The sequence below is a fragment of the Leuciscus leuciscus genome (assembly GCF_965113295.1).
Source record: "Leuciscus leuciscus genome assembly, contig: SUPER_11_unloc_1, whole genome shotgun sequence".
NCBI lineage: Eukaryota > Metazoa > Chordata > Actinopteri > Cypriniformes > Leuciscidae > Leuciscus > Leuciscus leuciscus.
In genome coordinates, this window is record NW_028118546.1 from 1,024,062 (window position 1) to 1,042,955 (window position 18,894).

General features: G+C 36.4%; 2 protein-coding genes across 2 annotated transcripts in view; both read right to left on the reverse strand.

Moving 5' to 3' along the window:
• LOC309510013 (uncharacterized protein) overlaps positions 1-18,894 on the reverse strand; it is a gene marked incomplete at its 3' end in the record, with an annotated part of 1,894,646 nt that overhangs the window by 850,965 nt on the left and 1,024,787 nt on the right. Inside the window, exon 25 of the mRNA XM_082191149.1 lies at positions 2,899-3,069. Within this exon, the coding sequence (XP_082047275.1) occupies positions 2,899-3,069 (171 nt within the window). The remainder of the gene's footprint in view (positions 1-2,898; positions 3,070-18,894) is intronic.
• Positions 11,364-18,006, reverse strand: LOC309510015 (NLR family CARD domain-containing protein 3-like). Its single transcript, XM_082191151.1, has 6 exons — positions 17,921-18,006; positions 17,613-17,726; positions 16,063-16,176; positions 14,644-14,751; positions 12,762-14,558; positions 11,364-12,015 (listed from the first exon to the last, which is right to left on the reverse strand). Exons 1-6 carry the CDS (start codon positions 17,968-17,970, stop codon positions 11,838-11,840), a joined length of 2,361 nt encoding a protein of 786 aa, XP_082047277.1. The 5' UTR covers positions 17,971-18,006; the 3' UTR covers positions 11,364-11,837.

Genomic DNA, 18,894 nt, shown 5'->3' on the forward strand with positions numbered 1-18,894 from the left:
AGAAAAGGCTTCAATAGTTAATCAAAGCTAACGACTGTGGTTACATACATCTTCCTAAACTCCATTTTAAAGGTTTAAGAGCTATAAGTGAAGCAGAACAAAAAATGATGAGCTGACTAACGTTGTCTAATAGGTGGAAATTTGCCTAATCTGCACGCAAACTTACCTCCGTGGCTCACGGGCTTCCTTCTGCACCGAAGCATTACAGCTATCGATTTTTAACAAAACAAGCCAACTCAAATGTATCTAACCTAACTATTTTCACTCGTTATTGTCTAAAAAACAGACAGAGTTATGCAAAAATAGGCTTAACTTACTGGCACCAGTAGACAGACCCTTTTTCTCCCATAAATAAAACCTGCTACTTGGGGTATTTTACATGCACAGTGCCAACTTCGAGTCAGTAAAATAATAATAAAAACAATCATTTAAAGCTGGTATCCAAAACATTTAATTCAATTCAAGTATTAGGCTATATTAGATACATTTTAAAACGTCAATGCACAAGTATAATAAGCCTAATAATAAGCCTAGTAATACGTAGACATTTAAAATGCATCAATAACTGATATCATAGTTTAACACAGATAAAATCAGAATTAAGGCTTGCTTTACGTGTTGCTCGACGAGGGTTTCTTAATCGTTGCGAGTTTCAATCCCGAGGAGACAAAATGCCGCGAGGCTCCCGCCCGCCGCGGAGTGAAGAAGAGGTGGAGTTATGAGGATTCTCAGACAGTTGAAGTGTCCAATGGAGTTACGAGATTTGCTCTCAAGCTATTTTCAACACTTTAGATTGGTTAATAATTTGTAAAAATAACAGAACCACGTGGGGACTGACCAATAGCATCGATTTGTGAAAAAATATGAAATTGACCAAATTTGGACATACGAGGTTTCCGCCCGACAGCGACGATATTAAAACTAGTGTATGAAATGGCAAATGTAAATAATATAATTGAATTTTAATTTTAATTTTGCACCAAACGTTGCACAAATGTAATGGAAAACGTAAATTTAAATACAGAAATGCATTGCCATTTTACATATTACATTTCAAATTGAATATTGCTACCCATATGCTTCCATAGAACGCAAAACAATGATGATGATGCATAATAACGCCAGCGTTGTGGATACACTTACCCAAAACCCTCCATAACTTTTCCATTAATTTCACATTTTATTTGTATAGCGCTTTTCACAATACATATTGTTTCAAAGCAGTTTTACAGAAAATGCACATCTACATTACAATTTAGAGTGATCTGTTATCAGAGGTGACTGTGTGCAAGTTATGTATTTCAGAAATGTACATATACAAATCACACAGTTAACTAATAATGTATTAATTTTATTTACTTTATAACTGGCACTTATTTGGAAAAAAATTGTTGAATGGCAAATAAATAAATGACGGACTTTTATTATGTAAGCTTTATTTTACACCTCAACCGACAAGGGAATTTATAGTCATATTTATAGTGTTAATATTAATTTGCGAGTCCACAAACTCATTCTCTTAAATGGCTTGGGTCTGCAGAGCATTCACAGCGTACAGTATACGGACTGAATGCCCCTGACCTGAAGCTTTTATATCAAGACCATTTTCATGTTTATCATTTATTTCAATTTTTTGCGTTGCCTTATAACTTCATGCTTACAGTTTAACACATATGTGTTTATTACCACAACAGTAAATAAGTGTCTTTAGAAATGTTATAATATATATTATAATGAAAAAGACTAATAAAATTGTCTCTTCATATTAAATGGATAACAATATATGTCTGGACACTTGAAAAATGTGTAATAATGGGGCCTATAAAACTTAAACATTTAATGATTTATAAGCATTTCACATATTTCTACACTAATTATACAAAACTATTCTGCCAGTGCACCATACTGTACAAATGAACTAGATCAATGTTCATTCTTGTCTGAAACTTTGGAGGAGACAAATATGAAACCACCAGTATGAAGGGCCGTATAGGAAACAATTATTGAAAAGCCTCAACACTAGTGAAACAAAAAACATTGATCAACCTTGGTGAAATTCATTCATACGCATTACTGAAATAAGAAGAGATTTCGGTAGTTGATGATGGCTAATTTCCCTTGAAAAGGAAGTTGTGTGTCCGCACTTCTGTTTAATTTGGCGCGTCTCACAAACTCTTTTAAGCAATGTCTGTTAGTTGTAACGAGTTGTATGGGAAGCCAAACACACCAACAGTGGGACGAAACGGAGCGGTGTTACAGAGCTCGTGCCGTGCTGACATCATCGGTGCGGCTCAATGGACCGAGCTGTGTGACCGACTCGACATCGCAGGGAGGACGTGTTTGCTAGCGAAACCGAATGGACAGAGCAAACTAATCTCACCAGCGCGGCGCTGACCATGTTACTTTATTCATTACTGCTCCGCAGAAGTTCAGGTGTTTTCCCTGCATATAAGATAATGAAGATCAGCATGAAGTTATTACATTTCTTTTGCTTATTATCTTTCATATTAGTACATTAGTAGTGTTTGAAAAGCTACTTTGAATTTATTTATTTTTGTAGCCACGGAAAGAGCCGTTCAAAGCAGAAACTTCAACGATTAAGGACTGTGCAGTGCCGGGGGAACTATAGGATCAGATTATTGTTATTAAATTATTAAATAAATAAATTAAAATTATTGAACATAATGAATATAATGAAATACTCACTAAATTGAAAGGATATATTTGAAAAAGAATGTAAAAATGAACACTAATACCAGATCATGAGATTAGACATTTGTGTACACCTGTGATTTCTGTGCTGAGATTTAGTGTTTACAGAACATTTTACAAGCTAATTTTAGTCCTAAAATTCTTACTGAGGACAAAGACGTGTGACAATCAGAGAGACAATCTTACCTCAGTTTCTCCAGTTTACAGTGAGGATCCTCCAGTACAGCAGAGAGCAGATGAACTGAATCTCCTAGTTTATTCCCCCACAGATCCAGATCTCTCAGGTGTGAGGGGTTTGATCTCAGAGCTGAAGCCAGAGCAGAACAACCTTCATCTGTGACTCCACAATCCCTCAACCTGTAGAGAACAATGACTCACTCTTCACTCTCTCAGTTCAGATCAACACGTACAAGCCACAATTCTACACAGACTATTAAATATGTCTAAATTTCAATTGGAGATTTATCAGTCATAAAAAAAAGAATAAAGAAATTCAAAAAGCTTTCAACACATGTTCTTCATAAATCCAACCGTTCTAAATGAGCTCAAACACAACTACACCTCTTCTCTGTGACAGACTCATCGTGAAGATGAAAGCACACAAGAGTATGGTAGGTTAACTACTGACTATAAGTAACTTTGTAACTACATGCCAACTTATTCTAACCCTAACCCTACTAGTCTACTAATAAATCTATTAACACTCCAATGGGAGTTAGTAGACATGTGCAACTGTACTGATAGTCAACAGAATGTGTTCAAGGGACCATTAAAATAAAGTGAAATCAATATGGTCAAACCTAAATTGATAATTATGACAACACTGTTGCTGACAGTGAACATACATTTACATTTACATTTATTCATTTAGCTGACGCTTCTATCCAAAGCGACTTACAATTGCTATATATGTCAGAGGTCGCACGCCTCTGGAGCAACTAGGGGTTAAGTGTCTTGCTCAGGGACACATTGGTGTCTCACAGTGGATTCGAACCCGGGTCTCTCACACCAAAGGCATGTGTCTTATCCATTGCGCCACATACCATGAGGTTTTACTGGATATGCAGTGATTGTTTCTGTCTTCCTAATGCTACCTTCTGCCTCTGTTTTGCTCTTGCACACAATCTACTTCATGCCTTCTGTCCTCTGATTGATAGTTTATACTTTTTTTTTATCAAATAAAGTATTTTTTGCTGAGAAATGATTTATTAATGATTCATGATTTTTATAAATTAATGTAAGAAACATTTACTGGACTGAAGAAACTGGGTTTATTGATTATTCACCATTTGTTAATGTTAAAAATTGAATTCTTTTGACATTTTTTCATGTTAATATAAATGTCAAATATGACACAACAGGCTTTTGGGGAACATTTTCCATCTCTTAATTATTATTGATTTGCATTGAATTGCATATATGTGTCAGGCAGTGTTGGGAAAGTTCACTTTCTACATGAACTAGTTCAAAGTTCAGTTAACAATTTTTTAAATGAACTAGTTCAGTTCATAGTTCAAACTTCAAAATTTTGAACTAAAGTTCACAGTTCCAAAAAATGAACTAGTTCAGTTCTTTTTTTCCATATGTTGCTGCAAACTATTATTTTTCAAAATTATTGCCACAGCCCATATAAAACCACAGACAGCAATTATGTTATCAGTTTTAACACTGAAACTATGCGTCAGATTTCATCTTCATATCCAATTTTAAAATCCTTATCCAACCAGGGTTTACATAGCATTGAGGGTAGGGTTGCCAACTAAACAAATGCGGGACAATCATGCATGGTTCTTTACAGGAAAATGAGGGACACTCAAAAATATTTGTAGGCTATAGGCTAGGCCAACATAACACAGTAGGCCTATATGTCATTTCAGGTTCGTATGCGTTTAAAAGGTTTTCAGACAACACATTTGTTTTGATTAAAGTCATATTACACACAAACCATATTTCAAAATAATAGCATTTATCTGAAATAGAAAGCTTTTGTAATTATACACTACTTTTAAAGAAATTAATAGCCTACTTTTATTCAGCAAGTACATTTATAATGCTACGTTTTTTTATTTCGGATAAATTTACTTTGAACCTTTTATTTATCAAAGAATCCTGATTTTTCTTTCTTTCTTTTTTTTTTACATTAATAATAATCAGAAATGTTTCTTGGTCAGCAAATCACATCAGTATATTATTCGACTCAGGATGATTTGATGCTTTCTTGCGTGGCTGGATGTATGTTGGACTCACAATAATCACGTTGTTTGAATTCGTTAAAACTGATTTGCCGAAATCAAAACCCAGTCGGACAGTGAAAGGGATTTGCCGTTAGCGCGAGTCCGGATCGAAGCGACCAGACAGCGGAGGATTCTGTGCGCAAATCAAACAATGATTTGTCCCAAAATAATCATTAATTCTCAATTTAGAGTTTGTTATTCGTATGGTCTGATCTCTGGGTCTGATGCGCGTGAGTGTGGACTGTGATTGGATGATGACCGGTGTCGTGATCAAGTCATAGCTGTCAACCCTCCCGTTTTTTCCGGGTTTCTCACGTATTTTAGCTCTTTTCCCGCTCTCTTCCCGTTTTAGTATTTTCCCGTAAAATATCCCGTATTTTTACGCTCTGATTGTGTTAACTCAGAACACGCAACTATCTGTCGCCCTGTCCCAAATGGAACCCTAAGCACTCGCGGTCTTCCTCTGACGCCCGTTTCACACATACTCCGTTTGCAGTGCGTGTGCGATGCGTATTTTTTCCCGCACCCATGTTACAGTAACAGTTAGAGCTTTCACACTGCACACGGATGCAGTCCGTCGATCCGTTCCAGTTGTGGTGCGTATACAGCAGTGCAGAGATCGTTTCCATACCGAGTCTATTTTTTGCTGTGCTGTAAAGTGACAACGCATGGTTCGTGTTTAAAATGCACACAGATTGACATTAAAATGTAATAGTTTCACCATAAATGCGTTTAATTAAATAAAATGTAGGCTAGTAATCTTACCATTCATGCATGTAATTAAATAGTACCATTTTTCACAGTCATCTTTTTATTTTAAGACGAGGTAAAGCAAGGAAAACTACAATTTACTTCAACAAGGTAACATAACGACACTCGTCTCATTCGTGGATGTGGAAAAACAAGTTAGTTGTGACATGCAAGACTTTATGTATAACGATTTAGAAAAGGTATGAAATCTGCTGTTTTGGTAAATTAAGTTTTAATTTAACCCCCTGAGGTCGGCTGTATCGCCGGCGATACCAGCTCGCTTTTTTTTTATTAGTGTAAAAGAAACTCATAAATACTCTGTTGACTTTGATTTTCCATAGGAGTTTCATACATCAATCGATTCTGTTAAATGTGTATTATTTTTGTGTATACTCACAATAAAAACAAAGTGTTGTGCTTTTTGCCAAATAAAGAAAAATAAACACGAAGCGAGTTCTGCCTTCTCTCTGCCAGTGAAGTCCATTCTGAAACGCGTCCGAAAATTAACAATAACTCAGCGAATACTCAGTCAAACAGACATACAGACAGACAGGCATGAAGCTTGAATTCTCTTCTTTTAAATGAAGTCATTTATATAAAAAAACAATTATTCTCATCTTGTGAAATCTGTATTAAAAGAGAGCGATTCCAGTCGAGCTCATCTCATCTCATTACGTTATAATCGGCCCCGCCCACGGAGAGCGCGCGCTATTCAAACGCAAATGGCTGAGGCAATCCTGTGAACGCCCCCATCAGCTCGAGAAAACACACACGTTTATTTAGATCATTACTTGTTTACACCGTCTTGCAGCGCTGTGAGGAATAATACTAATCGAAAATGTCCCTCAGAAGTGCGGGTATATCGAGGAGCGAGCTGAGGAATACAAGTAAGTTTTTTCCTTCTCACGTGAATTTCTTCACGTGGGTTTCTGTTTATGAATGAATAAACGGCACAGATGCGCGCTGTTTACCACAGCTGGCAAAGACAGTTTAAATTTAAATCGCGTGTGTGAATGAATGATGATGTTTTAGCAAACTGTATTGCTATACTGAGATAAGTAAACATCGACTGAATGTTGAAATAAAATGTAGGCTATTTGTATAAGCAACGTATTAAACTGCAAATTAACAATATGCCCTAATATTTCATGAAAACAACGTTACAGTCAGACGAAATATGAAAGACAACATTTTGTTTAGTAGATTTGGGTACAGTTTTTACTGTAGAATATACTGCCACATCAAATAAGCTTTTGTTTAGCCATTTCTATATATAAAATACGATTTTTGTCAAAAATAAAGTCATCAACTAAGATGTTAGCTGTTCCAATGTTGGTTATATTCAAACTAATGAATACATAGATAAAATGTAGGGCCTATAATCATTTTTTTTTTACAAAGAAAGAGTACACTTGAAATATTGTTGAAATTGTAATTATTGTTGTAATTGTAACCATTTTAATAAAATAGCAAAACATATTTACAAGATAGATGTAAGCAAAATCTTAAATGGTCAATATAAGTCTTCTTCTAAATATATCTTTTGTCCTTTCATTGTGGCTCAGTCAGTGTCACACCTGAGTGAATGGCTCATCATTATGCAGAGTGGGTGTATTCTAAGGTGTAAACCACTCCTCGTTCACGCCCCCTCGCATATTGGCTTTCCAAGCAAAACCTGTTTTACATCAATTTAAATCAATGTATGGTTTTATGTGAACGATAAAGCAAGACTATTTTCACATAATTTTGAAGAAAAAACTATAGGCGACGACATCCATAAGTCAAAAGTCTTATTGCCACATATTTAGTATGTGTTTTGTGGTCTTATTTCAAAAATTTTAATTTTTAGTTTTTTCGATAACCACGCATAAACATTATTCTCTCAAAAATGAAAACATGTACATACATGTGGCTCACATATTATTGTAGTCCTGTTTGTGCTATATAGAGTGAATTTACACCTTTGCCATTAATATGTTTATAAGCAACTGAAAAAAGCACAAATGTCAGGGCATGTCAGAACACCCCCAGGGCCCAAAAAAACGCTCAGACTCCAGAGGGTTAAAATGTATGCAATTTTAATATAAGTAGCTACATGGTTCTGCTTGAGCAACTTATATAATCTATATAGAAGTAATGCATTGAATAATACGTTGTGTTACGACCTCTCATAAAAATATCAACTCTGTGTGTGTGTGTGTGTGTGTGTGTGTGTGTGTGTGTGAGAGAGAGAAAGAGACAGTGTGTGTGTGAGAAAGACTCTGTGTGTGTGTGAGAGAGAGAGAAAGACAGTTTGTGTGTGTGTGTGAAAGAGAAAGACAGTGTACAGTTGTCTTCACTGTCTCTATCCATTTGTTCAACTGCCTCTTACACATTCTTTCTGCCTGTCTGTCTCTTTCTCTCTGTTTCTTTCTCACTCTGTCTCTCAACATTAAGCTAAAAATACGTTGTAGCAAATGAAAATGTGTAAGTACTGTTTACTTTGTTCATAAATAAAGCACTTTTTTGAAAAGTAAAACAAAACATATCCATTGGTCTGCCATTTTTTATATATATTGTGTAGTTATAAACTCTTTAGACTGTTAATGATCAGTGCTTTTTAAAAAAGTTTGTGGGTAAGAATCGTGTAAAAAAAATCCCTTATTTTGGGGATGGATTCTGGGAAATCTCCCTTATTTTCAATGTTCAATGTTGACAGCTATGATCAAGTGTTGCTGTTGTATCAGATTCAGTCATACATCAGTGGTTAGATCAGCGTCAATAAACGGGACAACGGAGGTTCCGAACGGGACAAATACATTTCTATAGAAATCTTGCACCCTTTTGAACGAAGTTAAACTGAGAGAGCGTGCCGTTCACAGACACCAGAATGAACGAGTTCACAGTAACGTTCATCAGGCAGTAACAGAGTACGTTCAGTTCACGTTCGCCCAAAATATGAACGAGTTCATGAACTATCTATCGTTCAATGAACGCGTTCAGGCACAACACCGGTGTCAAGGTTTTAGACTTATGTTTGGCCACATAGATTATATATGTTCATTGTGTCTCTTGTTGGTTTTCAGTCTCTGTCATTATGTCTCCTGTGCCTTGTTCCCTGTTTGTGTATTTAAGTCACCCTTCTCCTGAGTACTTTTCTCAGTGTTTCCAGTGCTATGACCAAGTCTAGGTCATTCTCTTGCTGTGCCTCTTTTGGAGTTATCTAAATCTAATTTGTGTACCTGGTATGGTTCCTTTGTTTTGTTTAATTGACTTTTGCTCTTTGAAATTTTGGAGTACTCACAGATCTTTTTGTGAACTTTTTTTCAAATTCCTTCTGGATTTACTTTGTGGACTTTTTGGATTTACTTTTTGGAACTGTTGTCAATCTATTTGTGGAAGTTTTTTGGAGTTTACTTTTTGGATTTATCCTAGGAAAGTTTGGATGTTCCTTTTCATCAAATACAAGATTTGAAGATATTTCCCAGAACTGTCATCTGGTTTTCTGCATTTGGGTTCACCTTTTGACTGTGTTCAAGTTTTCACACTAGTCCTAACCCTGTGTTTCTGACAGTATGAGCCATAAAAGCGATGTATAAATATGATACTCAACAAAAAAACACACATGCATGCATATACAAGTTAGCATCTGTTTTTTGTTGAGTATCACATTACACACACACACGGCTTTTATGGATCATATATGCAATTTTTAACATAAAAAAATGGTTTATTAATAATCAATAAACCCCAGTTACTTCAGTCTAATAAATGTTTCTTACATTTACATTTGCCACTGTTGCCTTTGGCTTGCTCAGTTGGGGATATTTTGGGGATATCTAATTTAATTTTATCAATCAATAAATTCCTCTTGAAACAAACTTTGTTGTATTATTTTAATTTAATACTGTGAAGCTGCTTTGATGCAATCTGTATTGTGAAAAGCGCTATACAAATAAACTTGACTTGACTTGACATTTATAAAAATAAAAACTTTCTGAGCAAAAGGACTTTACTTGAATTTTGTTTTTGTTTTTTAAGTATAAACTATCAATCAGAGGACAGAAGGCATGAAGAAGACTGTGTACACGATGTTTCTCAGCAAAGTTTTGGTCATATTGATCATTCATAGGCCCTAGAAATTTGCATATTAAATATGATACAGTAGGCTAATATATTCATAAACAGGCATTGTTCGACCGAATTTTACAAAGAATGTTTAAAGTTATGAGAGAATACATGTTTTAAAATTGTTATTAAAATGTTGTAACACGCATTGCCAAACAAACATTCTTTTTTCCAATTAATTTATACTCCCAAAGGGGAAACGTATCCTGGGAGATACAAACATTTACAGGCAGATTATGGAAAATGTAAAAATTAAATCCATAAAATTTCAACATAAATATAATAAGCTAACACTTAACAACAACTATTTAACACATGTATCACTGAAGGCGGTTTAGTTTGAGATCTTTCACTTTTGAAAAAGTATTAAATCTCCTGATAAAAACACAGGCGAAGAAGAAGCAGAAACATGCAATATCATATGTGACCTGTGCTGGCAAAATGAGTCAGAATGCGTACAGAATAATTCTGAGCTACAGGCAAAATGGTCGAATTTGAGGTGATCCCAAGGGTCAAAATACCAATTAAACATTTAAAAGTATCTTTATTTGTATGTTTTCCTTTGTCCATGAAAAATTCAGTTTTCTCTGCTCGCTTCTCGACGACTGTGCTTTCCCTCAGCACAAGTTTGGTATTGTTTTAAAACGTAGCAATCCAACTTTGTGAATATTAATAGCGAATTCTCGATGGCATGAGTCTGAACCAATGAAATGTGATTTTCAAACTCATACTGATTTAAACAAAATGATTTTACTCACATTGACTGACACATCCGAAGCGTGCCTCAAAGACGCCTCAGACAGCGCGTGATCCCGATATACACTTATACCTACACAGAATTACAGTGTTTCAAAATATCTGTCTTGGCGAGTATTCAAGCAAACATAATCTGCTATGTCTTAAAGGTATAGCGGAGGATATTTTACTTCCTGGTGGGTAACCTATACTATTGGTCCTCCTAATTGTCAATCATTCTGGTGAATCAATCAAACTTTTCAAAAAGTGGAGAGGGCGGGTCTTATCTAAAATTTGGAAAGATCCTCCGCTATACCTTTAAGTGAACATTTGGTTAACTGTTGGGGAAAAACAGCTGATGTGTAACATTATATTAGACCTGTGCAGTACAGTAGGTCTGAATATATAGGCTGTCTTTTTCATTAATTTTAATCAAACAATTGTGGTACCATGGGGGAAAAAAGTTGAATATATATTGTTCCTATAAATATTTGGTTTTGACTCGGTGGTGTGTGCCAAATGTGGTGTTATTACCCAAGATTTTAAGGTATGGTTGGTAGATGATTTTGTTTTGGAACCTTCAGAAAACTTTTACCCGATTTTTCTCAAAATTGACTTTGACTATTAAAGTCAAACAGGTGTAGCTCAGTCATGAACAATTGCTCATTGCGACTCATTTTGCCAGAACGGGTCACGTATGTAAGCAGACGCAAATGTAAAATCAAAACTGCCTAATGTTACTTAATGAAATGTCGACGCAGGACGAGGTATAGGACTGTGAAGCTTTGGGGGTGTTGCTGGACTTTATCTACTCCATCTGTGTTTTGATCATCGTTCTGAATCCGATCCAGACGTAGTCTAAATATCTAATATCTAAAAATTCTTAAATCAAGATACATAAGCAATTTTTCAGTATACAAGACTTAACATTTTAAGTTATTTTGCTTCTCAAGTAAATTTATCTTCAATTAAGAATACAAAAAAGAAAAGAAAACAGAAATACTGAGAAAGAAATTTATTTTCTGCAGTGTAGCCCTAAAATTTACATCAGAGCATTTAGTCCAGGGTTCCTCAAATCCGGTTTTGAAGTGCCGCTGTCCTGCAGAGTTTCTCTCCAACCCTAATTAAAGACGCCTGAACAAGCTAATCCATGTCTTCAGAGTTACAGGAAGGAGAGTTTTATCAGGGTTTGAGCTAAACTCAGTAAGGCAGCGGCCCTCCAGTGCCAGATTTGTGGAACCCTGATTTAGTCTTACAGAAGACAATAACATGTCTGACTATGATATACCGTAGATGATCTTACCCGAGTTTCTCCAGTTTACAGTCAGGATCCTTCAGTACAACAGAGAGAAGCTTCACACCCGGATTTCGCAGTTTTCTATTATTCAGATCCAGTTCTCTCAGTTGTGAGGGGTTTGATATCAGAGCTGAAGTCAGAGCAGCACAATCTTTCTCTGTGACTCCACAATCACTCAAACTGTAGAGAGATGAAAATCATACTTGGTAAACACTATGAACTGAAAACAAAAAGCAATAGAAAATTGAGAAAAAGTAGACAATTTGTAGATGGAGTAAAGAAAACACTGCACTTGGTCACCAATGGATGGCATTGTCTCAAAATTACTCAGGAACCTTGAGGTAATGGTGTCACAGATTACAATTGGAGAGAGTTAAGTGTGAATAAAAGACAAATGGGACATGGTGTGGACTCAGGATAACAAACTCTCAGTGTGCAAAAGAACAAGATTCTGAACAGACACGACATATACAACATAAAATTAAACCAACTAACTCCTCGCTTTGCTCTAAATGTAAGACCGCATTCTTGGGCTAGAATTCTTGGCCTCCCTTGCAGGTGAATAACCAATAAACATGCTATATGAATATTAAATTTTTTGTCCGTTGTTGCCAGGAAAACTACTTTATAAATCATTTGTAACATTAAACTTGTTTGTTTTAAATGAATCCTCATGTTGAAGACATTGGGTGTCAGGTGCTTTAACACAAGTTTGAGTCAGCTTGTATTGTTTCCCAATCACATCTCCCCGTCATTATTCACATCAATAAAATAGATTTAAAAAAATCAGAAAAACAATAAAATCAAGTATGCTGCCATATTGCTCCTATTACTGATAAAATAAATGTTTGTATGTTTCTTAGATTTATGAGCTTTTTATTTTCTTTTGTTTTAACAGTAAAGTGATAGTTTTCACTGATACTTACTGAACTTTAATCACGGGCAGCAGCTTCTGAAGAACCTTCAGTTTTTCAGCTTTATTGTTTTCTCCAACAAATGTATTAATATCAAACTTCTCCAGACTCTTCTCTGATGTCAACAACACAAAAACTACAGCTGACCACTGAGATGAAGAGAGTCTGGCTTCACTTATTGTTCCAGATTTCAGATACTGTTGTATTTCCTCGACTAGTGACTGGTCGCCCAGTTCATTCAGACAGTGGAACAGATTGATGGATTTCTCTGGAGAGTCAATGGTCCTGATCTTCTCCTTGATGTACTCAACTGTTTTCTCATTGCTGTCAGACTTTATTCTTCTTCTCAGTGTCATTAGTCCCTGAAGGAGAATCTGATGAGACTCCACTGACAGCCCCAGAAGGAAGCGCAGGAAAAGGTCCAGATGCCCATTTTTACTCTGTAGAGCCTCATTCACGGCTCTCTCATGGAGCTCAGAAAATGAAACATGTTTAAACTTAACTTGAAACCAGTCCTTTAATACAAACAACAAATCTGGTTCAGAGACTGGGTCAAATACATTCCTGTTGTTGTTTGTGAAGCAGAGGTGCACATATAAAGCTGCTAGATGTTCCTGAACACTCAGATGAACAAAGCAGAAGACTTTCGCCTGATACAGGCCTGACTCCTCTCTGAAGATCTGAGTGCACAATCCTGAGTACACTGATGCTTCTGTCACATCAATGTCATACTCTCTCAGGTCTTTCTCATAGAAGATCACATTGCCTTTCACAAGCTGCTGAAAAGCCACTTTTCCCAGTTTGAGGATCATGTCTTTATCTGTCAGGTTCTTCTCATAGTCCTTCTCATGTTTGATGTTGGACTGAAGGATCAGGAAGTGTGTGTACATTTGAGTGAGAGTCTTGGGAATCTCTCCACTCTCTGCTTCACTCAACATCTTCTCTAGAACAGTGGAGGAGATCCAGCAGAACACTGGGATGTGGCACATGATGTAGAGGCTCCTTGATGACTTCAGGTGTGAGATGATTGTATTGGCCAGACTCTGATCACTGATTCTCTTCCTGAAGTATTCCTCCTTCTGTGGCTCATTGAAGCCTCGTACCTCTGTCACTCGATGGACACACTCAGAGGGGACGAGATCGGCTGCTGCTGGTCTAGAGGTGATCCAGATCAGAGCAGAGGGAAGCAGATTCCCCACAATGAGGTTCGTCAGCAGTACGTCCACTGAGGCTGATTCACTTACATCACAAAACCTCACATCACTCTGAAAATCCAGAGACAGACGACACTCATCCAGACCATCAAAGATGAACAACACTTTATATTTGTCACTGGATATTTCCATTTCTTTTGTTTCAGGGAAAAACACATGAAGAAGATCTGAAAGACTGAGTGTTTTGTCCTTCATCAAATTGATCTCTCTGAAAGGTAGTGGAAATATGAGCTGGATGTCCTGATTCACTTTGCCTTCAGCCCAGTCTAGGATGAACTTCTGCACAGAGACTGTTTTTCCAATGCCAGCGACTCCCTTTGTCAGCACAGTTGTGATGGGTTTGTTTTGTCCAGGTAAAGGTTTAAAGATGTCATTGCATTTGATGGGTTTGTCCTCTGTTGCTGCTCTCCTGGATTGTGTCTCAATCTGTCTCACCTCATGTTCATTACAGATCTCTCCACTGTCACCCTCTGTGATGTAGAGCTCTGTGTAGATCTCATTCAGGAGTGTTGGGTTTCCCTGCTTTGCTGTTCCCTCATTCAGACGCTTAAACTTCTCCATCAGTTTTGATCTAAATGTGTTCAGGACTTCATGGCTGTAAAATTAAAATAACATAGTATTACATAAGTTAAATATATAGAGTAAAATGTTGTATTTGTTTACCTGTTTGTTTACTTTACCTGACACTAGCATCCCTGCTTTCATTAAAGTCCTGTAGTTGATTCATAGGCTGGTCATTCTTCTTACAGGCGGGTTTTGTTACTGTTGATCTTTGTGGTGGGATTGACCTTAAACATCATGAAGAGAATCAAGAATCAGACATATTGGTGGATTTGTTTTATATTACCTTAATAATTCACTGTCAACCTCCTAAAACAGATAATAAGTAAATGCACTTATTAATAAATCAACTGCTCAAGGCCACAACTGTAATAATACTAAAAACAAAAACTATAAAAAAAAAACGTTTGTCAAGACAAACTTTGTGTTAGCTTGAGAAAGCTTTTTATATATTGTAAATATTATATTAAAATAATATATTATTGATTGCTTATAATTTAACATCATGTCAGTTGTCAGAGCTATTTTAATGGTGAGAATAAAAGTAGCAAAATATAAAAAGAGAAATAAACTAAAAACTAAATTTACAAATGTTTTTAAACTAATTCAGCCTCACTTAATAAAAAAAAAATCTATTAATACGAATCAACAGAATAAAAACAGAGTCCTAGAAGAGTTAAAACCATCGCATTCCTTTAAAATCTGCTTTAAAGATAGTGGACTCTGTCATAAGAGGCATAAAGGAGGATCTTCAACTGATAACAAAACCTTGTGCCTATTTGGCAATATATGCAGATGATTTGGTCCCAGTGATTATCAGAGTAGAAACAATGTTTTCTATCAACAACAGGATTAATTTCATAAAGTTTAAAGGTCATATGATGCGATTTCTTGTTTTCCTTTTTCTTTAGTGTGTTATGTAGCTGTTAGTGCAAGTATAAGATCTGCAGAGTTACAAAGCTCAAAGTGTAAAACCTTAAGAGATATTCTTTATAAAAGTTATAAAGGCTCAGCCACGCCTTCCTAAAACTCTTCTTTCAAACTCGCCCCAACAAATCTAGGTCAGTGTGTGGGGACAAAGTTTCATAAATAAATGTATACGCAAAGAAAGAAGGCGTAACTTTTGTTCTCGCTGTATTATTGTTGCCGCCAGCGCCGCCATGTCGTGGAGACACTGTGTTTTTCGCTGCGAAAGCCAAACTAAATGAGTTTGGCCTTCCAAAAGAGGACACAATTAGAAAACAATGCTTAAACTTTATTTACAACTGTTCCAGAACAGTACAACTAAAATATTCGACTGTGTGATGCGCAATTTTCAGAGGACTGTTTCCAGACCCTGCGAGAGTACAAGGCAGGCTGTGCACAAAGCTGATTCTAAAAAGTGGGGCAATTCCATATTTGCTTGTACATTCTGGCGCTTCTGACTCACACACAGCCTGTAAGTATGTTTTTTTTATATTTTAAGAATTTGCTACTGACTATTCAAAAATCTCTTTCATTCAAATATTTAAATGTCTTTAAGAAATGTTATAGCCTACCTGAGATCAGTCTGTGTATCGTCATTCTTAAAATCTATTGGATGACCCATAGACCCGTCACTCCTCAAAGACACACAGCTGGGCTCGGGTTCTGATCTCTCCTGCTGAACTGAACTATAACAGAACAGATTTAATTAGTTTTTGATGATAATCATCATATGCAAGATCTTCATACTGTTTGGATGAAAAGCACTTGAGGAGGGTTCAGACATTGTTTTCAAGAAATTCATTTAAAACAGACATCTCTTTTATTATGGGTCTATAAAAGGTTATTTCATTTGGAAATATGTTCAGATGATATGGTCCCATGAATTGTCTGAGTAGAAACAATGTTGTAACTTTTGTTCTCGCTGTATTATTGTTGCCGCCAGCGCCGCCATGCAAAGATGATCGCTCATCTTGGACATCTGCATTTTCCGGATCAGAATCGGGCTCGAATTGATAAGGTAGTTCTGACATGATCACATGCCTTTATTGCTTCTGGAGCTGATGTTCCAAATATGGTAAGGGGCGAGACATTTCCGTCACACGCTTGAAGGGGTGGTTGATTATGATTTCACTTTTTTAACTTTAGTTAGTGTGTAATGTTGAAGACGAAGTCCTTAAAAAATGCTAATCAATGAATAGAAGATAACACATAAGCTACCTAAATTCATCAACTAACCATTCAGAAATGTACTGTTGCATTCTACATGTTGTCACTTCTTGAGTCTCTCCATTATTGTCTGACTCTGGTTTGAACATAAACATTGACATTTTCAGTGCATGTCTGTGTGAGGTAAAAGGATATAAAATATCTGTGGGGTATTTTGAGCTAAAACTTCACATACACACACTGGGGACATCAAAGACTTATTTTACATCTTGTGAAAAGAGCATTATACCACCCCTTTAAGGTTATCGGGCCAATCACAATGTACTGGCTAGCTGGCCAATCAGAGCACGCCACGCTTTTCAGAACGATGAGCTATGTAAAAATCAACGCATTTCAGAAAGGCGGGGCATAGAGAAGCAACAATAATGTACAGTATGTGTAGAATAATGAGTATGTTTGTTTTTTAACCTAAAACCGCATAAACACATTGCATTACACCAAATAATGTTATTTTTAGAACCGTCATATGACCCCTTTAATTGTATTACATTGATACCATCTGTTGGTCATTTTTGGAGGAGTCATTTTGGAGGAGGTTATAATGGGTTTGAGGTCAGAATATAGAATAGGGTATTTTTTTTAGCTCTGAATATACATGTAAGGCCACAGCAGCACTGCTGCACATTACCTGCAATTCCACAACGCCCAGGTACCAACAAAAAGGACTGAAGTCCATTTAAAATGACCACAAAAGTTGGGTGTTTCAAATAATATCAGCATCTCTTTCAATAAAATGCTATTTATCTGATTCCAAGCCATGAAATTGGAACACTCATAGATATGTCTCTCTTGCATCAGGTGAAGACAATGTCTATTATGAATATCATAAATACAAAATACAAAACACCATAATATTAAAATGTTAATCATGTCTTTAAGAAATGTTGTAGCCTACCTGAGATCAGCCTGTGTATTGTCATTCTTAAAATCTATTAGATGACCCATAGACCCGTCACTCCTCAAAGACACACAGCTGGGCGCTGGTTCTGATCTCTCCTGCTGAACTGAACTATAACAGAACAGATTTAATTATTTTTTGATGATAATCATCATATGCAAGATCTTCTTACTGTTTGGATGAAAAGCACTTGAGGAGGGTTTAGACATTGTTTTCAAGAAATTCATTTAAAACAGACATCTCTTTTATTATGGGTCTATAAAGGGTTATTTAATATATTTATTTAATGTATTAATTTAAAGTACCTGCAAACTGGAGAAAAATCTTCAACTCTGGATGTTTGTGTGTCATCCATGATGAAGCTGAACAGTTGAAACAGTCTGATCTCCACTGACATTGGATGTAAATGACGAACAAACACTAAACTAAAGTAATTAAACTTAATTAAACATCTTTATCAATGATCTGATCATGAGAGTTGGAGGTAAATAGATAATGACATCGATGCGTTCACTCAAAAAAGTAATTTGAAAAATCATCACATAGCCTAACTTACAGCACGATACACAAAAGAAACCCCGTTCCTTTACTACAGGATGAAAAATGTCAAACACGTCCTTTCAGAAAAAAAGTATTAATGTGGACGTCACCTGTAAAGGGCCTCAAGACATAAAAAGTCCCCTTGATCCATATTTAGTCTAGATATCCAACCGATTCACAAACTCCTCCATCTTTTCCATCAAGTAGCTAGTACACACATTCCTGTCTACGGTTTTATAAAAGTTTCTGTGAAATACTTACTACTATTTTGTATCGGAACTTAGGAATCGACTGTCTGATTACATGGCGAAACATCAGCTTCGCTTTCAAGGGAACTCGAGCTGCGTCGAGACGCGGTGGGAACGCCCTGCGTGATTGCGTCGTGAAGCACGTGTATAACCAGTCCAATGGAAAGACGAGACGTAATAGGCAGGTGAGATGGTGCTCGATGCAGAGCCAAATGGGAGGAGCTAGAGCTCGAGCTCCCCCTTTTCTGGAGCTCCAGCTCCACCTTGCTAAATTTAGTGAGCGGGGATTCGCTGCAGCGTCAAATGGGAGGAGCTAGAGTTCTAGCTCACCCTTGCTGGATCTAGTGCGAGTTCAACCGTGATGGAGGAAGGACAAGTTTGTTTTGATGCGCAAGATGCTGGCATACATCATATTGTATTTTTCTCTAATATTTGTCGTGATTGATTAAATATTTATCGTTTCTGTGACAAACGCATAAAAACACCTAATA